The sequence below is a fragment of the Sus scrofa genome, chromosome 1 (genome assembly GCF_000003025.6).
Source record: "Sus scrofa isolate TJ Tabasco breed Duroc chromosome 1, Sscrofa11.1, whole genome shotgun sequence".
In the NCBI taxonomy this organism is placed as follows: Eukaryota; Metazoa; Chordata; class Mammalia; order Artiodactyla; family Suidae; genus Sus; species Sus scrofa.
In genome coordinates, this window is record NC_010443.5 from 79,776,532 (window position 1) to 79,802,889 (window position 26,358).

The 26,358-nt window shown below is 42.5% G+C and overlaps 1 protein-coding gene across 1 annotated transcript; it reads left to right on the forward strand.

The window, feature by feature from the left end:
• MARCKS (myristoylated alanine rich protein kinase C substrate) lies at window positions 13,265-19,364 on the forward strand. Its single transcript, XM_021091501.1, has 2 exons — window positions 13,265-13,794; window positions 15,589-19,364. The coding sequence occupies exons 1-2, from the start codon at window positions 13,693-13,695 to the stop codon at window positions 16,483-16,485; spliced, it is 999 nt and encodes a 332-aa protein (XP_020947160.1). The 5' UTR covers window positions 13,265-13,692; the 3' UTR covers window positions 16,486-19,364.

Below are 26,358 nucleotides of genomic sequence, written 5' to 3' on the forward strand. Positions count from 1 at the left end.
AAAACTGAATCACTTTGCTGTACAGCAGAAATTAACAAAACATTGTAAATAAATTTTACTTCAATAAAGTAAATTTTAAAAGTTAAAATAAAAGGAAAACCTGGTCTTATCTACATAACCACAAAGAAATGTCCGATTTACCAATTGCTGTTTTCTCTTCTCTTCCTCTTAAGGGAACATTTTGCCTCTTCTGGTGCAGTTTTTGCTATGGTTGTGAAACAGGAGGGAAGCTGGCAGGACGCAACCCTCAAAGAATGATGGGAACCATGGAGGAGGATACAACTGATCCAAGATGGCGGCAGATTCAGCTTCCTGTGGTCCTCAAGCCTCATTATAACACTAAAGCATGCTAAATGACATGCCCACAGGCGAAATGACGGTTCCTAGGCGAACCATAAAAGGCAAAAAAGTAGGTGGTGGCCCAATTCCTGGAAATCCCCACCCCTTCTCCAAAATAATTGGAATGATTCTCCCACTCATTAGCCTATGAAATAACCAAGTCCATAAAAACTAACTACCCCACATTTGGGGCCAGAGAACTGCCTTTTTGTTGTTGTTGTTGTTGCTTTGCTTTTAAGGGCTGCACCTGTGCATATGGAAGTTCCCAGGCTAGGGGTTGGTCAGAGCTACAGCTGCCGGCCAATACCACAGGCATTGCAATGCAGGATCTGAGCTGAGTCTGTGACCTACACCACAGTTCATGGCAATGCCAGATCCTTAACCCACTGAGCAAGGCCAGGGATTGAACCTGCATCCCCATGGATACTAGTCAGCTTCATTACCGCTGAGCTACAATGGGCATTCCAAGAGCTGCCTTTTGAGACATGTTTTGTCTATGAAACGTGTATCTCTCTAAATAAATCCAATTACCTCTCATGTTGTCTCTCACTGAATTCTTTCTGTGCTGAGACATAAAGAACCTAAGCTTCATTAAGTCCTGACACCAGGTGTGTGATTTTAATTAAAAGGCACTGGTTGCAGGTCCCAATCTGAGTTCTGGCTAAATTCAATTCCCACCTTAGTTGTGTGGTTTCAACTGAGTCAAACATACTGGAAAAATACATGAGAATTTCAAAATCAAGGCTCTCTCCTGGGCCAAAAGGGAGATTAGTCCATCATGCCCTTCAAACCTGCTCCTTTTTCACCCCTAAGAAGAGAAGCTAGTGGAGAACTGGCTTCCTAAATTGTTTTAAATTATGAAAACAACAGAAATGAATCTGACTAGGAACTATGAGGTTTGTGGGTTCCATCCCCGGCCTCATTCAGTGGGTTAAGGATCCAGAGTTGCTGTGAGCCCTGATGTAGATCGCAGAGGCAGCTCAGATCTGGCGTTGCTGTGACTGTGGCGTAGGCCGGCAGCTGTAGCTCCAATTAGACCCCTAGCCTGGGAATCTCCATATGCCGTGGGTACGGCCCTAAAAAAACAAAAAGACAGGAAAAAAAAAAAAAAAAAAGCATATTTAGGAGTTCTCGTCGTGGTTCAGTGGTAACAAGCCTGAATAGTATCCATGAGGATTTGGGTTCAATCCCTGGCCCTGCTAAATTGGTTAAGGATCCGGCATTGCTGTAGCTGTGGTGTAGTCTGTTAGCTGCAGCTCCGATTCAACCCTCTAGCCTGGGAAATTCCATATGCCACAGGTGTGGCCCTAAAAAAGACAATAAATTTAAAGAGTTTTTTTAAAAAAAAAAAAAAAAGAATATTTAATAGAGCTATGCTAAAACTTGTAATATTGCTAGTTCTTTGCCAGGAAATGGATGAAAAAAAATTATAGGGAAGAGTTTAATAAACTGTCACTGTGACCCAAACCACTCCTCTGCCTGGAGATTATGGGACAGATTATAAAGAAATTTTGGGAGTCAGCCAGGGAGGGTTAGACTCCAGGTAACCAAAAGTGAGGTGGTTTTTTTTTTTTTTTTTTTTTTTTGGTTTGTTTTTTGCTTTTTGTTTTTGCTTTTTTAGGGCCACACCCACAGCATATGGAGATTCCCAGGCTAGGGGTCGAATGGGAGCTACAGATGCTGGCCTACACCCCAGCCACACCAGTGCTAGATCTGAGCCACATCTGCGACCTACACCACAGCTCATGGCAAAGCTGGATCCTAAGTGAGAGACCAGGGATCAAACCTGAAACCTCATGGTTCCTAGTTGGATACGTTTCTGCTGCGCTACATTGGGAACTCCTGAAAGTGAGGTTTTGATGAAGGGAGTTCCAGGGGAGAAATCTGTGGCCTTAATGCCTGGAGAGGAGAGGAACTACCTAGGAGGTAACTCAGGCAGAACACATCAAAAAGCTCTACTTCAGTTTTAGCACTGGTTGGGAAAATACCGGAGATGTTTGAAAGTTTAAAAATGAACATAACTTGACAAAGATAATCCATGGGGTGTTCTGAGCTGTAGTAAATCAAACAATGAGAATTCCATTACTTTCCTTGCAACTGAATTATTTTTATATTTCATAAAATCGAACTAACAGTCATTTTAAAGAGAAGAAAAGGGAGTTCCCGGCATGGCGCAGCGGAAATGAATCCAACTAGGAACCATGGGGTTGCGGGTTTGATCCCTGGCCTTGCTCAGTGGGTTAAGGATCCGGTGTTGCCTAGAGCTGTGGTGTAGGTCGCAGAGGTGGCTCCAATTCAACCCCTAGTCTGGGAAACTCCATATGCCGTGGGTGCAGCCCTGAAAAGACAAAAGACAAAAAAAAGAGAGAGAGAGAGGAAAGGCAACATAAGGAAAAATGTGTCTTAGATATAAAAAGAAGACAGTGGAGATGCAAAGAGAAGTTTGTGGGCTCACCAAACAAGCCAAAGCTTTAGGCTTTGTTTTAGTTTTTTCGTTTATTTTTCATTTTAGTTTTTAATTCTAAATGGTAGTAGAGGAGTTCCCCTGGTGGCTCAGTGGTTAACGAATCCGACTAGGAACCATGAAGTTGCTGGTTTGATCCCTGGCCTCGTTCAGTGGGTTAAGGAGATGGTGTTGCCATGAGCTGTGGTGTAGGTCGCAGTTGAGGCTTGGATCCCACGTTGCTGTGGCTCTGGTGTAGGCCAGCAGCTACAGCTCCAATTAGACCGATAGCCTGGGAACCTCCGTATGCCGCAGGAGTGGCCCTAGAAAAGGCAAAAAGACATACATACATACATACATACATACATAAGTGGTAGTAGAGAGTTTAGCCATACTGAATCCTAAGGAGGTCTTATATCTAGTTCTATTCTTAGCCTGGAAAGTGAGGGAGAAGAATGAGTCAAAAATGTCTCCAAGAAAACTTTTCGGAATGTGATGTTGGTTTGGGTTGGAAAATGATAACCTGAGTTTGAGGGAGAGGTGAGAAACCAACATTCAGAAATGCTCAGATCAGTAAGGAGGCAGCAGAAAATAGAGATGTGGAATTTGGGCTAGCAATTAGGATGGGAAATTATGATGTTAGTGTCACCAGCACTGAGGCGGTATTTGAAGCAATGAGAATAAAACTCAACGTCAATAAGAAACATGTCATGACTCTTTCTACTATCAAAGTAGAATGGATGTGGGAAAAAAAAAAAATGCTAAACAAGGGCAGAGACAGCAAGATGGTGCGGTAAGAAAGTTCCTGCTTGTTCCAGCTGACCACGAGATACTGGCTGCTCCAAGAACCTAGAGTTAGGACTTCAAGCAAATTACTTAACTCTCTTATAATTGGGAATTAACTTAGTTGATGTCAATTTATTGTGGGCACTAAATGAAATAACATGTATGAAACTGCTTTAAATTTTAAAACCTACAACTGAAATGTAAATCACATACCAACTGCAGACTTAATGGAAGAATGCCCGATTGTGATCACCCCTACATTCTCTGTTATGATTCTCTTTCTTCCCAGGAATGCTTACAGCCTTCCTACAGTGGTGCTGCGAAGGTCTGCACCTTCTCACCTCTGCTCTGACCTCCCAGCCACATATCTTGATTTCATTCCCAAACATAACTTCCTCTCTCTAGTTCAATACCCTATTTTACCGACACCTCAATGGCTTCACTCTGCCCTTGGCAAGACTCACCCTTTGCCTCCAGAAAAGATAGAAATGAGGTCCGGGTGCAACCTAACCATGTTATCGAGTTACAACCAATATCTAATTTGTGATAACTAATGTAGTTAGTTCCTGGATAAAGTTACTAAAGATGTTTCCAGGTTCAAGCTGATCTGTCAGATTCTGAGGGCGGGGGAGAGAGAGAGAGAGTGTGTGTGTGTGTGTGTGTGTGTGTGTGTTTGAATGCTAATTCTCATTTTATAGATGTGGCACTAAATACTTCTCTCACAGTGCATAGATAAAGCTGAATATCCTCTCGTTAATTTTTAGTGTCTTTTGGGCATTTTTGTAACCTCCAGAAGAACTGGAAATACCCCATAAAATTCTTACCCTAAGACAGCATGGTATCCAGGGAAACAGTGCAACAAGCTTTGGAACCACCAACAGCAGGATTCGGAACCCAACCCAGCCCAGACCACTTAACAAGCAGCAAAAACTTGAGCATGTTATGTAACCTCTGTAGGACTTGATTTGTGAAAACAAAAGAAGTAATGGTTCCTCCCTTATAGGATTACTGTGGGGGAGTTCCCACTGTGGCTCAGCAGTAACAAATCTGATTAGTATCCATGAGGATGTGGGTTCGATCCCTGGCCTTGCTTAGTGGGTTAAGGATCTGGCGTTGCCATGAGCTGTGGTGTAGGTCGAAGATGCAGCTCTGATCCTGTGTTGCTGTGACTGTGACTGTGGCATAGGTCGGCAACTGCAGCTCCAATTCGACCCCTAGCCTGGGAACCTCCATATGCCACATGGGTGGCTCTAAAAAGCAAATTACGGAGTTCCCATTGTGGCGCAGTGGTTAACGAATCCGACTAGGAACCATGAGGTTGCAGGTTCCATCCCTGTCCTTGCTCAGTGGGTTAACGATCCGGCGTTGCTGTGAGCTGTGGTGTAGGTTGCAGACGCGGCTCGGATCCCACGTTGCTGTGGCTCTGGCATAGGCTGGCAGCTACAGCTCCAATTAGACCCCTAGCCTGGGAAACTCCATATGCCACGGGAGTGGCCCAAGAAATGGCAAAAAGACAAAAAAATAAATAAATAAATAAATAAAATAAAAATAAAAAGCAAATTACTGTGGGGATTCAATAAGCTATCGCAGGCAAAGCACAATCACCCAGTGCCTGGTATAAAGTAGGTGCTTAATAAACATGGGTTGAGAAAACAAATGTCATCCTTCCCAATCATTCCATCAGAAAGCCTATCAGACTTGGGGAGTCTTACTGAGGTCTGGTTTAGCAAGCTTAGTAAAAACTTGTCCATTTATTGATTGCAACAAGTGATTTCCAAAGATCAACATCTTTTTTAAAAAACTACATTATCATACAACCACTATGGAAAACAATATGAAGTTTCCTCAGAAAATTGAATATAGAACTACCATATAATCCAGTAATCGAATCCCACTCCTGGGCATATATCCTGACAAAACTTTTATTCAAAAAGATACATGCACCCCTAAATTCACTGCAGCACTATTCACAATAGCTAAGACACAGAGACAACCTAAATGTCCATCAACAGAGGAGGAGATTAAGAAGATGTGGTACATTTCACAGTGGAATACTACTCAGCCAAAAAAAGAACAAAATAATGCCACTTGCAGTAACATGGATGCAACTAGCAAATCTCGTACTAAGTGAAGTAAGTCAGAAACAGAAAGACAAATACTCTATGATAGCATTTATATGTGGATTCTAAAATATGGCACAAATGAACCTGTCTCCAAAATAGAAACAGACTCACAGGCAGAGAATAGACTTGTGGTTGCTAAGGGGGAGGGGGAGGGAGTGGAATGGACTGGGAATTTGGGGTTAATAGATGCAAACTATTACATTTATAATGGATAAGCAATGAAGTCCTGCTGTACAGCACAGGGAACTATATCCAATCACTGTGATAGAACATGATGGAAGATAATGTGAGAAGAGTGCGTATGTATGACTAGGTCATTTTGTTGTATAGCAGAAATTGACAGAATATTGTAAATCAATTAAAATAAAATATTTTTTCTTAAAAAAATAAAAACTACATTACCATTTGGAATAAAGATAAATGTTCAATATAATTTTATACTTTAATTTCTAGAGCCATAGAATAGTTCAAGTATCTCCTTCTGGCCAGGGATTTAATCTACTTTTTAATACCAGAAAGTATTTATGACTTCAAAATAACAATGGAAAATTAACCTTTGCATGCTTCCTATGCTATCATGCTGAAAAGTTAACTTTCTTTTTTCCACTCTCACTTCTGGCTGACCCATTAATTAGATAACTCTCTAAGACTAGGAAACCGATTCTTTTAATGTAATCTTTGATTGCTTTTCTTTATTTACTTGCCTGTTACCTCTGGAAACAAAGATGGGAAGGGAATTATCTCCCTCTCCCAACTCAGCTCTTTCAAAAGCTGATATGGGAAGTTTTCAGCCTGTCCCTTGGAGGGTTAAATACTGCAAATTCTAGGAAATGCTATGTAGATAAGTTTTGATTCAAAATTTCTTTAGAAAATTTTTTTGTTTTGTTTTTCCTTGCACTTTTTTTTCATCTTTCTCTGATTTACAATATATCTTACTCTTTGGTAATCTTTTCCAATATAAAAAAACTCTTGCTAAGCCAATCAATATGCCTGAAGAGCAGTGACTAAAAATATACTCAAGCTTTTAGTGGTTTTTGTGGTAATCAGCTAAGTATCTGGAGGGGGTCTAAAGTTTCAGAAACTTCATTCCTATTGTAGGTGTGTTAGTCCTTGAATCTTCAGATCAGATAATCAGTGACTTTGAGGTTTCCTAACTATGAAAGAATCTGTTTGAGTACTACTGGAGAGTTAATAAAGAACACTAAAGCAAAGTTTAAAGTTTCAGTACATGGTACCAATTTAAAAAGTTAATAAAGCTCCTACTATAAACAAAATATGGGATCCCACTTGCTATTACGACCATTTGAGATCTTATTAGATTCCTAAAATCAGATAGCCTTCAACAGATAATGGGTAACACAATAGTTGAATTTCATTTTCCAAACCTTGCTGAACATCAATTTCTGTAAAATGGGCATAATAATACTGGTCCATGGGTTTTCTGGAAGGGTGAAACACAAGCCTAGCGCAGGCTCACATGTCTTCCAAGAGGTTCTCTTCCCTTCCTCATTCTGTTTATCCACATCTGTACAAAATCATAGAGGATTAACTAAAATGGAGTTTTATACAAGCAAAGCCATTTTAATCTAAATATTTTTTGCACATATTGACTGTACAGGTATAATAAAAATTGGGTATAAGTTGGGAAGCTGAATAGATGGTAACCTTAACAAAGATTGTAATAGATACAGTTATTCAGTTAAAAGTTTATATGAGAGAAAAACTTTGATATGCTGATTAGGCATCACTGGAATTTAGCAATCTCAAATGGGCATTCATCATTGCTCTAAAATCTTACAAGGCCCAGGAGTTTCCTTTGTGGCTCAGTGGTTAATGAACCCGACCAGTAACCATGAGGATGAGGGTTCAATCCCTGGCCTTGCTCAGTGGGTTAAGGATCTGGCGTTGCCGTGAGCTGTGGTATAGGCTGCAGACGAGGCTCAGCCAAGTTGCTGTGGCTGTGTTGTAGGTTACAGCTCAGATTGACCCCTAGCCTGGGAACTTCCATATGCCATGGGTATGGCCATAAAAAGACAATAAAAAGAAAAGAAAAGAAAAGAGAAGAGAAGAGAAAAGAAAATCTTACTAGGCCCCAAAGGTCTCAGTCCCCTGCATCCCAATCATTATTCCTCACCTTCTATGACATAATCAAACTCCAATTCTCCCATCTCTTCCTCACCCTCAGCTGATGAATTTCAAAGGCAGATAGAAAGCATCAGAAGGGAGCTGTCTCATCTTTCAACCAGTAAATCTTGGCCATCCTCTTCTTCCTCTGTTACAGGAAAGGAGTAGACTCTGCTTTAAACTTGGCAATGTGCCCTCCCTCGCCATCCCCTCCTTCATTCTTAGGGGCCTCTTTTCATTCACTATTCCTTCTCTCTCTTATAGCTATAACATTTTCCCTGCTACTGGATTAATTTCCGGAGCAGCCAACTTTGCTCTACTATTTTGCATCCAAGACAACACAAACCCAAACAAAAAAACACTACACCATCCCTTTCTAGCTATTGCCCTGTCTCTCTACACTCTATAGACCCAGTCAAACTTCTTAAACAAGGGACTATTTATGCTGCCATCTTCTTTACCTCCCATTCACTCAACACACTAAATCTGGATTCCACTTTCAACACAGGAAAAAAATGGCTCTAGACCCTGTATCTAGTAACTTCTGTATTCAGTATACAGAATGCTGTTCTGTAACTAGCAACAGTCAATGGAAACTTTTCTGTCTTTATTTTGTTTGACTTCTCAACAGCATTTGACCAAACTAAACACTCCTTGAGACATTGTCTTCATTGATTTTCCAGACACCACACTCTCCTCCTTAGGGATTCCTTCTCAGTCTTTTTGCTTCTTAGGGCTGCACTGAGCCGCATCTGTGACCTACACCACAGCTCATGACAACGCCGGATCCTTAACCCACTGAGCAAGGCCAGGGATCAAACCTCATGGATGCTAGTCAGATTCGTTTCCACTGAGCCACGACGGGGAACTCTTCCTTCTCAGTCTTCCTTGCCAGCCAGCCTCCTTTTCTACCCAACCTCTTTCTTTTTTTCTCTTCATTTATTTTTATTTTACTTTATTACTTTATGTTATTATTCTTGGCTTTATTAAAGTATAGTGGACAAATATCTACCCAGTCTCTTAAGGTGAAATGTATTTAGGGTGTGGTCCTGCACTCTCTTTGTCTACTCTGGCTTCAGAAAATATGTACATATGCAATGATCACATCTATATTTACAGTCCAAACTAGTCTTTGAGCTCTTTTGCAAATTTAGCTTTCCCACTAGGATATTTTATAGACACCTCAAAATATAGCCAAACCAATCTCTAGAACTTTCTCCCAAACCCATTTGAACTCTTCTCCCTTTAGGGGTTTCGCTCTATCTGAACACAAACTCTCCAACCTCTTCCCCTGGCGCTGGCCTACTCAACCTTTAGGTTTCCTCTTAAATGTCACTCCTTTGAAAAGGCATTCTTAAACAATCTGAACTAAATTAGAATATCTTATAGCACCCTTTAGATCAATTGTAAGCTGATCTTTTACAATTACTTATCTATTTGTGATCTTTGTGTTCAATTCTGACTTCTCCTTCTCCTGTCAGAAGTACCTTATCACCTCCCTCACGTCTTCAAATCTGTTCAGTTTATCTTCTCAGTGAGGCCTCCCCTGACCTCCTATATAGAATTTCAACCTTGCACTCACAACCCCCTTACTTCCTCTAGCCCCAGCCCCAACTCAACACTTACATACTTCTAGTACTCCATAGAATTTGCTTATTTCCATAGAATTTAGGTTTATTAAATTTTATTTTTCTCCCCATTCTAGAATGTAAGCCTCATAAAGATTTTCTTATCTCTTTTGTTCACTGATATGTTCCAAACACCTAGCACGTGATAGGAAGTGGATAAATATCTTTTGAATGAATGAGGGGCTGTGTCTGTTCTGCTCCACACTATATTCAATTTCTGAGGAATTAAAGTTCAGATAATATAAAATCCAAGAAGAAAAGTGGAGCACAGGGCCATAAACACAGTGGAATCTTATCTTTTGTGAATGAATACATGGTAAATGAATGCTTTCAGATGAAAAAGGCAATCTAAATAGTGGCTCTCATCTTTATTTTTTTATCATTGTTTTAAGCACACAGTTAATCCCGTTCTTTGTTCTCTTTCTTCATATTCTAAGAAGTTTTAAGAGATAATGTGAAGTGGGAGCTACAGGAGAGGACAGACATGTTCATGCTTGTTGCTGGTGGCAGCTGATGTCCAGCCTCTTCCTGGTACTTAGCAGAAGCTGAATAAACACTTCAGGAATGAATAACCAACCTGTCCAGTGAATCTGTGCCATTAAGGGACGGTTAGACAGCACCAAGCAGCAGTAGAAGTTGGAGACTTGGAATCTACCATCTGACAAAATCTGGAAGCTTCCTTGGGCCTGTTTCTTCATCTGGCAAGAGAGGAGATGAAACCAGATGATCCACTTCACCTAAAGCAGATAATCTACTACACTGTAAGCTCCTGGAGGACAGGGACTGTATCTCTCATTCACTGATGTGAAAACAAGGCCATCAGTATGTCTTGCATACAGCAGGCCCTCAAGAATTTGTGGAAATCTCCCTAAAAATTCCTTCTATCGGCTAACATTTTAAGGAAAAGATAACTTGGAGGTATCCTAAATAAATCGTCCTTTTTCCAGAGAAAACATATACAAATTGTCATCATCTTGGAAATACCCTAGTGCATGGGGAAGAGTGCAAATAAAGAATAAATGCCTGTTTCCTCTGGTGAGTTGGTTTATAGGCATTACCAGTTCTACATTTTCACTATGACCACTGGGCTCTTTAATCATATTCATATAAGTAATCATATTTCTCTACTTAGACCTTTATTTGAAACCTTTAGCTCTGGAAAACGCTGAACTCCTGAGAAACTATGTACTTACACCGTACAACTTCCTACTGGTTCCAGTCTTGTTTGGCGGTCCTTCCCAGCCATTATGTAGTTTCGGGGGCAGAACGACCTCTTCCCATTTCCCAGCCCCTTCCTTCCTCACCCATTCTCCGCCTTCATCCCCTCCTGCATTCGCAGCTTTCTCCTGGCTGGCCGGACGCTGGGAGAGGTTGGCACAAAGCTCAGCGCCCCCCGGCAGCGTCCCGCAAACCGCCTCCCCCTGCCAGTTACCGGGGAGTGTCGGCTTCCCAACCTACGCTAGAAATGCGCTCTTATCGAAAGAAAAAGATCTTTTCTACCCCAAACTACGGACCGCTCGTGGGGAGTGAAATCTATGTGTTTACACTTGTTTTCTATCCCCGGAGCTGCGGAGAGAATTGATTGGCTCCCTCGCGCCCGCGACGCTTGGGGTCCCCCCCCACGCCCCGCCTGGACCCCGCCCCCTTGCGCGGCCATCTGCTTGGTTGTCTGTCTCCAGTCTCTCGCTCAGCATCCCTTTCGCTTCCCTGCAACTCCCCCGCCGGCTCCGCCCCTTCCCCCTCCCCCCGCTCGGGGCTCCGAATCTTCCCCGGCCGTTGCCAAGGAGACAAGCCGATACCAGGCAAATAGGCATTAGAGAAAGAAAAGGGGGGAAAGCTACAAGGCAGCCTGGTAACAAAGAAGCAATAAAAGCAGCCCCCAAATGGAGGGCTAAGAACCCGTCTGGAGAAAATTTGAAAACGAGCTAGCAGTCACCCCAAATTTAACCGGGAGGGGGATGTAGACGAAGGGACTTGGTTCACTTTTGGGGGGCGGGGGCGGTAATCAACAGCCTAAAAGTCTTCTGAGAATCGCCTGGATGGTGGCTTTGGATCAGCCCAGTTGGCTTTTCAAGTTGGAACTCCGCTAATACAAGGGATTCGCATCCAACGCGGCGACTGGGGTCTTGGGCCAGGCCAGCGGGCTCCCTTAAGGGTGATAACACGTTTGGCAAGATACACTTTTACGGAAACATCTTAACATCAGTTCTGGGGGATATGACTTCATGATTGAATGATGCATCTGAATAAGTGGACAGTGAGAAGACGAGGCTTCATGAAAAGATATGCAGCTTGATTTTCAAAGCAATAGTTGAACAAAGAGTTATTGGCTTGAACTAACCGTCTTTTTCACTCAGTGTGACCCATTTCCCTACAATGAGCTGAAAAATAAAACTGTTTTAGAATTCAGAGCCAGCACCAGGAGAAATGAACCATTACTTCGACTGCTTCTCACCTCCATAAGCAGAAGATAATTCATTTCAGGATCACTAAAGGTAGCCTGATTTGGACACAAGTGAAAACTTTGGGAGCAGAAATGTAGGTGATAGGAGAATGCTTATAAGTGTGTATCCTTGATTTTTAGCCCCACCCTCTCACCTTCTATTCTTTAAATCAGTGCTCTGTCTTTCACGCACAAACAGCTTCTGATACTTCGGTGGCAAGGGTTACAGATGGAGGTACCCTGGGTTCCTTAATAGAAGCTTCCTTTCTAACTCAAGTTAGGCTTGAAGCGTTCAGGGTTCTTCTTGCTATCTCTCAATGTGTAATTTCTCCTTAGAACTGTAATAGTCAATCCGGTTGTTCAGAGTTTCATCACTGCTGTCTCCCTGCCTTCCAGGAGCCCACTGGCTTGCATGCACACTTACGCACGTTCAGAAAAAAAAGAGTCCATCCCATCCTGGCAGTAGGCTGAAAAAAATTCATATCGACGCGAATTGCCTCTTAACTGTAAATATAGATTCGTACACTCTATGCTGTAGGATCTCATTTCACCCTAGAGAAAATTGTCATTTCACACAGCGATAAAATGTAAACCTTTTCGATCTTTTGTACATGGCCCTCACTTAATTTTGTTGGGGGGAGGGGGGAATCATTAATTGGATTGGGGCGGGGGAGAAGGTTGATGAGCGCCGTAGGCCAATCTTGAAATATTTTATTTCATGCCAATGTGGGATAGGGAAGGGAGTGTGGCTTCGGCTGCTTGCTGCTTTTGCATTTTCCACATCTGGCCTACAGACCTAATTCTAACTCGCGATCTCGTTTGATGAAATTCGATCTTCTTGGTTTAAATACCTTTCAATTTCGGGCGATTTCGCATTTGCAACCGTTAAAAAAAAAATGCTGTTGAGTATCTGTGAAGTCAATATGGAACACAGAGAAAGAAAACATGCTGCACACAAACCCCAACCATTGTCTTAAAAACTCGCATAGACACACATACACATAAACACACGGAAAGATGGGGGAGGGGAGAGGGTGGAAGGAGACAGACGCAGATACAGACAGAGGAGAGTCAAAGCAAGTCAAGTTAACGTTTTCTCCGCCCCCATCCACAAGTACTCCCCCTCCCGCGTTAATTAATTACAAACAAAGCAAACCAATCAAGTAATGCATTATTATTTTTAAGCCGAGGGAGGCGAGAGGCATGTATTTTTTAATTGATTTATTTATTTGGAGGACATTAATTCTCGGTATGAGGCTGATTTTCAAACCGTTTGCAAAGCGCGGCTCCATTGTTCGAGGCGAGCGCAGGCCCCGCCCCCTGCTTTGTGTGCAACGCGCGGATTGGCCGGCGTGCGCGGGGGCCGCGTCAGCGCCCGTGAGCCCATTCATCTGTGCACTTGGGCGTTGGACTCCGCATCTTATTAGCAACCAGGGAGATTTCTCCATTTTCCTCTTGTCTACAGTGCGGCTACAAATCTGGGATTTTTTTTATTACTTCTTTTTTTTTTAAACTACACTTGGGCTCCTTTTTTTGTGCTCGACTTTTCCACCCTTTTTCCCTCCCTCCTGCGCTGCTGCTTTTTGATCTCTTCGACTAAAATTTTTTTATCCGGAGTGTATTTAATCGACTCTGTTCTGTCCTCTTCACCACCCCCACTCCCCCCTCCCTCCGGTGTGTGTGTGCTGCTGCTGCCGCTGCCGCCGCCGCTGCTGCCGCTGCTGCTGCTCGCCCCGTCGTTACACCAACCCGAAGCTCTTTGTTCCCCCCTTGGATCTGTTGAGTTTCTTTGTTGAAGAAGCCAGCATGGGTGCCCAGTTCTCCAAGACCGCTTCGAAGGGAGAAGCCGCTGGGGAGAGGCCCGGGGAGGCGGCTGTGGCCTCGTCGCCTTCCAAAGCGAATGGGCAGGTAATTTCTACCTGTGGTTCTGGTCATTTCTTTGGTATCTTTCTCTAGTCCCTACGCTTCCCCTTCCTTCCTGGTCGTGCCTGAGGCGCATTAGGCGGAAAGGAGAGAGCCAGATTCCAATATGAAAGTTGAATGGAAAGCGATAGCCTAAATTGTAAATTTCTCATAGGTGGTGTCTCCCCCTGCCCCAAAGTGGTGGTTCCCAGAAAATCCTGGCGAATTCTCGTGTAGACGGGAGGAAAGAAGTGATAAATTGTCTAAAATGGCGTGTTTGGAGCTTGGCAGAACGTGACTAGCTAGGTGCTACCCCACACCCCCACCCCCAGGCAGGTTGCATTTCTGTTGGGTGGGCACAAAGGTGTTTGGGTGTCTCGTGTTTGTTGTCGAGACTGAGTCGCCTTCAGGATATCTGAACTGGTGTGGTTGTGTAAGTGGGTAGGGAAGTGGGGGGGCGCAATAGGGATGGCGGTGGAGAAAGCCTAGGAGGGAAGGGCTGTCTCATTGTATGCCGAGGCGGCGTGCCCTGGGTTCTTGGAAAGGTGACTGGCCGGTTGGCTGGCTGGAGGTGAACAGAAGGGTTTCACTACCTTTTGATGGGCTTTCCTACTGTTCTAAATCCCTGTTCGTAGCTGTCTAATTACACACACATCTGACTTTTAAGTGGATGGGAAGACTGGGTCCTTGAAGAACCTGTCCAGATGGTCAACAAGAGGCAATTCGTGTGTTTCAGTCAGGGCTATTGGTGTGCGTGGCGCCTGGACCACTGCAGGGGCTGCCCCGGCGCTGCCCAAACCTAGGCGGATGGCCACGGTTGGGTGGGCGCGAGAGGTCGGCCAAGGGTGGTTGCTTCACAAACACCGGGCACGCACCACGCCTCTTTTCCTAGAGCAGAGGCCGTGTTGCTTCGCTTGCCCTAACCTAATGGGGAAGGCGAGCTCTGCCAAGAGGCTCTGAACCCGTTAAAAATGCAAAATGAACAGCTGGGGCGCGCCACGGCTTCGCAAAATCCCGGGCGAAGGTGGGCGTGGAAGAAAGGCAAGACCTACGAAATAATGGGTTTCTCTCTGCCTTGTTTGTATCCCAACCAGGATGCCACCTGAGCTTTGTTTGCGGACTCTGGGCTGCGCGATCCCGGCTCGGGGGCGCCTCGGCCAGCGGGCAGGGCCCGACCCGGCAGGGCGGGGTGGCCGGCGGCCCCGCCCCTCGGCGCCCTCCTGCGCCTAGCTCTGAGCGGTGGAGGCGCAGCGCCCCCTGTCGACCCCAGGCCTTAGGCGGGCGAAGGGCGTTTGCGCGGGCAGCCTAGGCGCTTCTCGCAGAAACGCTGGGCTGCCCCCTGGGAGTTCTTGGTGCTTTGAAGCTGTCTTTAGAGTTTAGAGGGAAAGAGGGATGTGCAGTCTAGGCGCAGATCACCACCAGCTCTGGCTTCTGTGCCTTCTTCCAAAGGGCGTTTGGTGTATCATATTACATGGCTCCTTTATTCCAAAGCTCGTGAAGGAATGCTGGAATGGTTTACCCGTTGCTCTCCACGTTTTGGACTCGGGCCCTTTTTAGTCTTCTGGGCATTTTTTGAGTCGTCTAGGTTCCCGCTGTACCTTTAGGCACTTGAAATGGCACTGCCCCTACTTCCTCCAGGAACCCTAGTCTGGGCATCCGATCCCGCGTCCCCGTAAGGGAGAGGGCCTCCAAAGCTAGTCAGGCCCGTGAGAACACTGGTCCCTCCAGCTCCAGGGGCGGGGTCGGTAATGACGGCGCCCCGGCCACTTCAAGTGACGCTCCCGCTTTCTCTGCCCGCAGGAGAATGGCCACGTGAAAGTAAACGGCGACGCGTCTCCTGCGGCCGCCGAGCCCGGCGCCAAGGAGGAGCTGCAGGCCAACGGCAGCGCCCCGGCCGCTGACAAGGAGGAGCCCGCACCCGCCGGGAGCGGGGCGGCGTCGCCTGTCGGGGCCGAGAAAGATGAGGCGGCCGCCACCGCCCCCGAAGCTGGGGCCACCTCCGCGGAGAAAGAGGCCCCCGCGGAGGGCGAGGCCGCGGAGCCCGGTTCCCCCACGGCTGCGGAGGGGGAGGCCGCCTCGGCCGCCTCCTCGACGTCTTCGCCTAAGGCCGAGGACGGGGCCACGCCCTCACCCAGCAACGAGACCCCGAAAAAAAAAAAGAAGCGCTTTTCCTTCAAGAAATCTTTCAAGCTGAGCGGCTTTTCCTTCAAGAAGAACAAGAAGGAGGCGGGAGAGGGCGGTGAGGCCGAGGGTGCTGCCGGTGCCTCCGCCGAAGGCAGCAAGGACGAGGCCGCCGGGGGCGCGGCTGCGGCGGCCGGCGAGGCGGGCGCAGCCTCCGGGGAGCCGGCGGCGGCGCCGAGCGAGGAGGCTGCTGCAGGCGAGGAGGGGGCGGCGGGGGGCGACCCGCAGGAGGCCAAGCCAGAAGAGGCTGCCGTCGCGCCGGAGAAACCGCCCGCCAGCGAGGAGACCAAGGCCGCCGAGGAGCCCAGCAAGGCCGAGGAGAAGGTCGAGGAGCCGGGTGCCAGCGCGGCTGCCTGCGAGGCGCCCTCAGCCGCAGGGCTCGGCGCCCCAGCGGAGCAGGAGGCGGCCCCCGCGGAGGAGGCGGCCGCCGCGGCGTCGTCAGCCTGCGCAGCCCCCTCACAGGAGACCCAGCCCGAGTGCAGTCCAGAAGCCCCCCCAGCGGAGGCGGCAGAGTAAACGGGCGAGATTTTTTGAGATAATCGAAGAACTTTTCTCCCCCCAGTTTGTTTGTTGGAGTGGTGCCAGGTACTGGTTTTGGAGAACTTGTCTACAACCAGGGATTGATTTTAAAGATGTCTTTTTTTATTTTACTTTTTTTTTAAGCAGCAAATTTTTTTTTCTCCCCTCCCCGCAGATCCCATCTCAGATCATTCTGTTACCACCATTCCAACAGGTGGAGGAGAGCTTAAATACCTTCCTCTGCCTTGTTTCTCTTTTATTTTTATTTTTTGCATCAGTATTAATGTTTTTTGCATACTTTGCATCTTTATTCAAAAATGTAAACTTTCTTTGTCAATCTATGGACGACGTGCCCATATATGAAGGAGATGGGTGGGTCAAAAAGGGATATCAGATGAAGTGATAGCGGCCAGGATGGGGAAATTTAAGTGGTACGTAACATTGCCAAGATAATGTACCACTAGAAATGGTGTAAAGGCTTAGTCTTTTTTTTTTTTTTTTTTAAAGAAAAGTTATTACGATGTATTTTGTGAGGCAGGTTTACAACACTACAAGTCTTGACTAAGAAGGAAAGAGAGGGAAAAAAAAAAACCCAATACCCAGATTTTTAAAAAGATCATAGTCTTAGGAGTTCATTTAAACCATAGGAACTTTTCACTTATCTCATGTTAGCTGTACCAGTCAGTGATTAAGTAGAACTACAAGTTGTATAGGCTTTATTGTTTATTGCTGGTTTATGACCTTAATAAAGTGTAATTATGTATTACCAGCAGGGTGTTTTTAACTGTGACTATTGTATAAAAACAAATCTTGATATCCAGAAGCACATGAAGTTTGCAACTTTCCACCCTGCCCATTTTTGTAAAACTGCAGTCATCTTGGACCTTTTAAACACAAATTTTAAACTCAACCAAGCTGTGATAAGTGGAATGGTTACTGTTTATACTGTGGTATGTTTTTGATTACAGCAGACAATGCTTTCTTTTCCAGTCGTCTTTGAGATTAAGGAAAAACTTCAGATGCAATGGTTTTGTGTAGCATCTTGTCTATCATGTTTTGTAAATACTGGAGAAGCTTTGACCAATTTGACTTAGAGATGGAATGTAACTTTGCTTACAAAAATTGCTATTAAACTCCTGCTTAAGGTGTTCTAATTTTCTGTGAGCACACTAAAAGCGAAAAATAAATGTGAATAAAATGTACAAATTTGTTGTGTTTCTTTATGTTCTGATAAAATACTGAGACTTTGAGGTCTTAGTTTCATTTTGAGGAAGATCTCACATGCCATCAAGATCTTGTGGTTTTTAATCTGAAGCTTTCAAACTCAGAAATTTATAAAAAGTAGTATCAGATTACTGACAGAAGTATCTTACAACATTCCATGTCAAATCTGTTACCATTTATCTGCATTTAGTTTTCATTTAAAAATTGAACCGTTATTTTTATTATGGTTATATAGCATGTCAGGATGAATCACTTAAGTACGAAAATGGTATGATCCGAAGACTATTTAAATGTCTTATGTGAAAATTTTATAAAAACTACATTTTTTGTCATGCAGGTCCAGAAATAAAATTTTACTTATTTAATCCAAACTGCAGAAGGATCATGAAAAGTGACTGAATATATTTTGAAAATTGATGGTGTATTACCTGCCAATGTAATTGTTAGTGCTTGGCTGATTTCCAAATTATAGTTTAGATTATGTGTTATGCTTTAGGAGAACAGGCTTATGTAAAGAAGTAATGGTAATGAATGGATGACATTGTCAGTTTATGGGCCTTTAGTACTTGCCTCAATTCAGTAGTTGCAAGCGGTTTTTTTGTTTATTTTAATGAAAGTAGTGTTAGCATCTTGTTATTCAAAGGAAAAGAGAATAAAACTCCTTTATATAGTAATAATCCTTACTAGTCTACTTTCTTTACTTTTTCCGCCCCATAACTGGATTTATTTTCTTCACTGGACCCTAAACTGAACTGAGTTTTAAGATAAAGATGGGTATTAAATACCATTACTTCACTAAATGCAAAGAGAATGTTTACGCACACCTGCTTTGCTGTTTTTGAGCAGTGTGCCTTGTAGGGTTCACAATGAATCAGTGAACCACATTTGTAACAACTGAATGCCAAATCTTAAACTCATTAGAAAAATAACAAATTAGCTTTTGACATGCTCTTTTAATTGGAATAATAGATCATAAATAATAGTTCATGACCTCTCTTTACCAAATACCTTCCCCACTGATAAAAGCAAGTAACACTTAGAAGCCTGTGTCCTTTTAGTTGGGGTTTCTTGGAGGATGTTTAAAAGTTAAATCTGGTAACCAAAGGGCTGCTTTATGGGGTCTTCCTCCTTAACCAACTTTTTCTTAAATATCTGCTTGGACAAGTACAGCACCTGGTATGTGGTAGGACTCAGAAAAAAAAAAAATGCATTTAAAAAAGTAACTCCTGAGTAGTCAAAAATACTGTGTAGTCAACTATATTGCTAGGTTTGTTCTTTTAACAGCTGGAATTTATTAAGATGCATTACTTTGATTTTAATCATTGCCTAAAACACTTTGGGTGGTATTGATGGAGTGGTGGATTTTCCACCAAATGATTAAGTGACATTTGACATATATCTTTTCATCCAAAGTTTTGTACATCACATTGTTTTCTAATGGAAAAATGTTAATATGGCTTTTTGTATTACTAAAATAGCTTTGGGATTAAGGAAAAATAAATAACTCTTGTACAGTTCAGTATTGTCTATTAAGTCTGTATTGGCAGTATGTATAATGGCATTTGCTGTGGTTATAAAATACTTCCTCTGGATTATAATAATCATTTGATCCAATTCCTATTGCTTGTAAAATAAAGTTTTACCAGTTGATATAATCAAGCTTGCTAAAATAGGATTTTTTATAAATTTAATTTTAAAAAGTTTTAGAGAAAATTTTTAAATATTAAGTGTTGATAAGTATTGTTTAAGGAATTTAGAAGGCATGCATGACACTAGAATTAGGATATAAAATTATATCCATTGAAGGTGAATTATACAAATTGTAATGATAGAACTTTATAGCATATTTGAGAAACAATGTCATTTATTCACATTGTCCTCATATGAAAATAAACTTAGTACCATTTTGCTGTTGAGATTAAGGATTTGGGGGAAGGGTGACTTGGTTTCATGTATTTTAGGTAGATCCAGCTAGGAAGGGCATGTACTTTAACAAAGGCCAGTTTAGCTTTGAAAATTAAAAAATTTGGTTAAATAACAGGGCTACTAGCTTTTATCTTAATCATTCACTCTGCTAATTGAGCATTTTTTTGCCTTTCCACCTCCCAATTATATGAAAGTGCTTAAAGCAGGGTGTAACAAACGGGATTTTTTTTTTCCTTTTTCTTTTTTCTTTTTTTCTTTCGCAGTACCCTTGGCATATGGAAATTCCCAGGCCAGGAATCAAACCCGCACCACAGCAACAACCCAAGCCACTGCATTGACAACACAGGATCCTTAGCCTGCTGTGCCACAAGAGATCTCTGGAAAAAGAAATTTGAAAATGCTTTCAATCTGAATAATCGAGTCTCCACTGGGGATTCAAGTTCCAGCACTCCTTTAAATTACACCCAGCAATGCTATTTTTAAAATGGAAAATAAGTACTTTTAAAAGGTGTGACTATTAATCATATTTTATATTACTGAAAAAATGAATTACTGATCTTGAAATACTCCTATGTGTAGTTCTTTCTCTCAATGATTCAACATCAGCTTTAAAACAACCCAAAATATCTACCCCATCATAAGATCTAGTAGTTGCAAGTACATAAAATAATCATTTCACAATTTTTGGAAAATGATCATCTCAGTTGCAGTGTTTTGATAAAATTAGAGTATAAACATTTTTAGTACTACTGGTAAGTGAGAAATGAGAATATCTTTATCAGTTGTTATTATTACAACTTCTCTCATTTCTGGGTAAAGATGAAAGGCAATAGCATTACCCATAACTTAGCATTTCAATAAATACAACATTTTAGTTTAATTTGTTAAGTTAGCATTACAGATTGTCTTCCTAATAAACAGGCAAGTGTTCTTTAGTTTTGAAATGTGAGTTAAGGACTGGATATAGTGCTAGAATCAGTGGAGGTGAGAAAAGGGAAGAAAATCTTGGGGAGAGTTATAAATTGGAAATCTAAGAAAGTCCTCAAAGCAAGTCTTTTCTTTTTTTTTTTTTTTTTTTTTTTTTTTTTTTTTTTTAAGGGTTACACCTGTGGCGTATGGAGATTCCCAGGCTAGAGGTCAAATTGGAGCTACAGCTGTTGGCCACAGCCACAGCAACACTGGATCTGAGCAAGCCTGCAACCTATACCACAGCTCACAGCAACACTGGATACTTAACCCACTGAGAAAGACCAGGGATCGAACCCACAACCTCATGGTTACTAGTTGGATTGGTTTCCGATGAGCCACAATGAGAACTCCAAAGCAAGTCTTAATTCAGATGACACATACCTACATTTTGGAAACACACCATCCAGTAGAAGTATAATTCCAGCCGCATATGTAACTTAAATTTTTTTTAGTGACCATAATTCTTTAAAAGAAGGAACAGATGAAATTAATCTTAATAATCCATATATACAAAATATTTCAACATGGAATCAATATAAAAATTACTGAGATAGTTGACTTTTTTTTTTTTTCTTACCATGTCTCTGTAATTCAGAGTATTTTAAACTTTCAGCACATCTCAATTTGGACCCACTGCATTGCAAGAGCTCACTGGTCACATGTGGCTGCCATATTGGAGAGCACACGTCTGGAGAATGAGGGTCTGAGAGTGAAGGAATGACTAGGAATGTTGGGCCACAGACTGCAAAGTGTACCTTGCGTAATTCCATGAATTTCAAGGGCTTAGCTTTTGAGTCAACACTGAAGTTTTTTTCTAGATTTCAAACCATTTTAAGTAGTTAAGATAGTATGGATGTTGCAAATAAACACAGTGAAATACTGAAAGGACTTGTGGGCCGAATTGTCCCCTCAAAATTCATACTGGAGCTCTAACCTCTAGTACTTTAGAATGTTACTATATTTGGAGACAGGGACTTTAAAGAGGTAATTAAGTTCAAATAAGGGGATCAGAGGAATCTCTGTAGTACCAGGATACAGATTTGATCCCAGCCTGGCACTGTGAATTAAAGGATCTGGTGTGGCCACAGCTGCGGCATAACTTGCGGCTCAGATCTCTGGCCCTGGGAAATCCCTATGCCAAGGGGCAGCCAAAAAAAAAAAAAAAATTACTTAGTTTTGGGAGTTCCCTGTCCTCGCTCAGTGGGTTAAGGATCCACCATTGCTGCAAGCTTGCCATTTGGTGTTGCCGTGTCAGTGGCATAGGACTGCAGCTGCAGCTCCCATTTGACACCTAGCCCAGGAACTTCCATATATCAAAGGTGTGGCCATCAAAAGAAAAAAAGTATATACAAGTAAAATATATATTTGATATATAAAGTTATATATATAATTAATAGTAAGCACACATATATTTTATGGATCTAATACATATGTACATAAGCAAAAATCTGAATGTGTGCTATTTTTTTTTTTGGCTGTGCCCACAGCATTCGTATGTTCCCAGGCCAGAGGTTGAACCCACACAGCAGTGACCACTCTGGATCCTTAATCTGCTGAGCCACCAGGAAACTTCTGGTTATTATTACTATTAAAATTTTTAGGAGTTCCCATATAGGTGCAGCGGAAATGAATCCGACTAGGAACCATGAGGTTGTGCTTTCGATCCCTGGCCTGGCTCAATTGGTTAAGGATCCGGCTTTGCCATGAGCTGTGGTGTAGGTCGAAGACACAGCTCGGATCCCACGTTGCTGTGGCTGTGGTGTAGCTCGGATTAGACCCCTAGCCTGGGAAATTCCATTTGCTGTGGGTGCAGCTCTAAAAAGCATTAAAAAAAATTTTTTAAACAAAATTTCTCCTCCATTTTTAATTATTCACTTCCCTCATTTGCTACCTGAAATCTTCGGAAAGTATCATATCTTCTGAATGTTTGCTAAGATTATAGATAACAATGATGGAATGAGGTTTAAGATTAAAAGAGAATTTTTTTTGACCAGAAGTTGATTTCTCTAAAAATTCTTTGTGTGAGATTCTTTAATTTGGAATCTTTCATGATGTGAGGTTATAATAATCATCATGAACATGTGACATACAATAAAGAAGAAAAAATGGGCAAATAAATATTAATGACTTTTCTTTAATGTTCTTCTGTAGGTTTTATTTTTGTTGGTTATTGTTGTGGTCAGAGTGTTATTTTCTAATGAAACACAAGGATGAAGTAGTGATTAGGCACCAAGGTGCTGGAGTCAAAAGAATCTGGCTCTGGCACGTGCAAACTTTTCACATTATTAAGTACTTATTTACCTGAGCCACAATGTCCTCGTGTAAAATCGAGACTGAAAAGCCTGCCAGTTAGTAGGAATGAATGTACCTAGTCTGACATCTGGCATTTAGGATGTATTCAATCAATGTTTGCTAGTATTATGTACTCCATAGTGTCTACATTTTTGGTTTAATATTGACTACTCTACCTCAGAGAGTCTGCTGGTGCTCTGCAATCATTAATTCTTTTTTTTTCCTTTTTTTTTTTTTTTTGTCTTTTGTCCTTTTAGGGCTGCACCCTCAGCATATGGAGGTTCCCAGGCTAGGGGTCCAATTGGAGGTGTAGCTGCTGACCTACACTAGAGCCACAACAATGCTCATATCCCAGCCACCTCTGAGACCTGCGCCACAGCAACACCAGATCCTTAACCCACTGAGCTAGGCCATGGATGGAACCACAACGTCATGGTTCCTAGTCAGATTTTTCCTTAACCACTGAGCCACAGCAGGAACTCCTCAATATGTTTTAATTAAGAGGTCCAAGATTAAGATGTTAAAACAAATACATTTTTTTTTTTTTTCCTTTTTAGGGCTGCACCTGCCTCACAGGGAAGTTCCCAGGCTAAGGGTCAAATCAGAGGTGTAGCAGCCAGCCTACTCCACAGCCACAGCAATGCGGGATCTGAACCGTGTCTGCAACCTAAACCATAGCTCATGGCAACATCAGATCCTCCACCCACTGAGCGAGGCTAGGGATGAAACCTGAATCCTCAGGGATACTAGTAGGATTCATTTCCGCTGCACCACAACAGAAATTCCCTGCACTTTTCCACTTGTGTTTACTTCATACTTCATTTATTATTTTAGTAAACATTTGTTGAACACCTGCAAAGGAAAAGGGAAGGGAATGGGATCTAGGAACATAGGAATGAATATAGTACATGCCTAGAATATGTTGTGGTGAGAAAAACCACTCAACTTAAAAACAATACCAATACCAATACTACTAACCCATAAGATTTTTTGACGAAAACACATTTAATTATCTTAAAATCTTGATTATATAGACATTAGATAAAAACAAATTGAATACTATTTTTAAAAGTACTTGATGTATCTTTTAAATGTATAGGTCAAGTTTATATTTTAATATTACTAAATAGCAGGAAAAAATGAACATAAAATGAAGAAGGTACATATTCGGGTTATCGCTATTGTCAGATGATAAACCTCTTGGAAATTCAGTGGTACAAACAATGATTAAAATTTTTTTTCTTTTTTTTTTTTTTTTTTTTTGTCTTTTTGCTATTTCTTTGGGCCGCTCCCGCGGCATATGGAGGTTCCCAGGCTAGGGGTCGAATCGGAGCTGTAGCCACTGGCCTACGCCAGAGCCACAGCAACGCAGGATCCGAGCTGCGTCTGCAACCTACACCACAGCTCATGGCAATGCCGGATCCTTAACCCACTGAGCAAGGCCAGGGACTGAACCCGCAACCTCATGGTTCCTAGTCGGATTCGTTAACCACTGCGCCACGACGGGAACTCCTAAAATTTTTTTCAATAATTTTATTGTTATATAATTGATGTACAATAAATTACTCATATTTCAAGGGTACAATTTGATACAAATACATACACAACTGTGAAACTCTCAGTGAAATCAAGATAATGGCCATATCCATGATGCTTATGATTCTTGGGTCAGGGATTAGACCAAACACAGCAAGGACAGCTTGTGTCTTGTGTGTGACTATGGCCACAGCTGGGGTTGCTTGAATAGCTGGGAGCTGCTGGGAAGACTAGATTGGGGCCATATGTCTGGGATCTTCATTTTTCTTCATGGGGTGTTTGCTAGGATTAGGAGACCTAAAACGGTTTCTTTCTTTCTTCCTTTCTTCCATTCTTTCTTTTTCTTTTCTTTTCTTTCTTTTCTTTTCTTTTCTTTCTTTCTTTTCTTTTCTTTTCCTTCCTTCCTTCCTTCCTTCCTTCCTTCCTTCCTTTCTCTTTCTCTTTTTTTTGACTACACCCATGTGGAAGTTCCCAGGCCAGGGATCAAACCCATACCATAGCATCAACCGGAGCCATAGCAGTGACAATGCCAGATCCTTTTTATTTTTTTATTAAACATTTTCTTATTCTTCACACTTAAAATATTACAACAACATTGTGTGGTGTGTGTGTGTGTGTGTGTGTTACCTATAACAAACATGTATACTGTCAAAATTACAAGTCAATAGCTATTGGAAATATTATTGTATTATAAACTTTCAATATTTTATGGGAAATCTTTTTGCCCCTTTTTGTTACAAGACTTAGAAATTCAGTTTTATGATGACAAGAAGCAAAATAAGTGGAGATTAAACTACGGCAACTCTTAGGTAAATATTCACTTAACTGTCTTTCTTTTTTTTTTTTTTTTTTTTTTTTTTGCTATTTCTTTGGGCCGCTCCCGCGGCATATGGAGGTTCCCAGGCTAGGGGTCGAATCGGAGCTGTAGCTGCCAGCCTACACCAGAGCCACAGCAATGCAGGATCCGAGCTGCGTCTGCAACCTACACCACAGCTCACGGCAACACCGGATCATTAACCCACTGAGCAAGGGTAGGGACCGAACCCGCAACCTCATGGTTCCTAGTCGGATTCGTTAACCACTGCACCACAACGGGAACTCCCACTTAACTGTCTTTCTTATCTAGCTAGAGGGAGGCTAATGGCTCCATTCCCAAAGCCTTTTCTTTTATTTTCTTTTTAACTTTTACAAACTTATTTTTTAATTTTTTTAAATTAATGAATTTATTACATTTATAAGTGTACAGCAATCATCACAACCAAATTTTGCAGCATTTCCATTCCAAACCCTCAGTGCATCCCCCCACCCCACAACCTATCTCCTTTGGAAACCTTAAGTTTTTCTATGTCTGTGAGTCAGTATCTGTTCTGCAAAGAAGTTCACTGTGTCCTTTTTTTCAGATTCCATATGTAAGTGATAGCATTTGATGTTGGTGTCTCCTTCTCTGACTGACTTCACTTGGCATGATAATTTCTAGGTCCATCCATGTTGCTGCAAATGCTATGACTTTCCTGTTAATGGCTGAGTAATATTCCGTTGTATATAGGTACCACATCTTCTTGATCCACTCCTCTGTTGACGACATTTAGGTTGTTTCCATGTCTTGGCCTATTGCATATAGTGCTGCAATGAACATTGGACTATGTGTGTTTTGTCGAGTCATGGTTTTCTCTGGATAGATGCCCAGGAGTGGGATTGCTGGGTCAAATGGTAGTTCTATGTTTAGTTTTCTTTTTTTTTTTTTGGTCTTTTTGCTATTTCTTGGTCTTGGGCCGCTCCCGCGGCATATGGAGATTCCCAGGCTAGGGGTCCAATCGGAGCTGTAGCCACCGGCCTACACCAGAGCCACAGCAACGCGGGATCCAAGCCGCGTCTGCAACCTACACCACAGCTCATGGCAACGCCGGATCCTTAACCCACTGA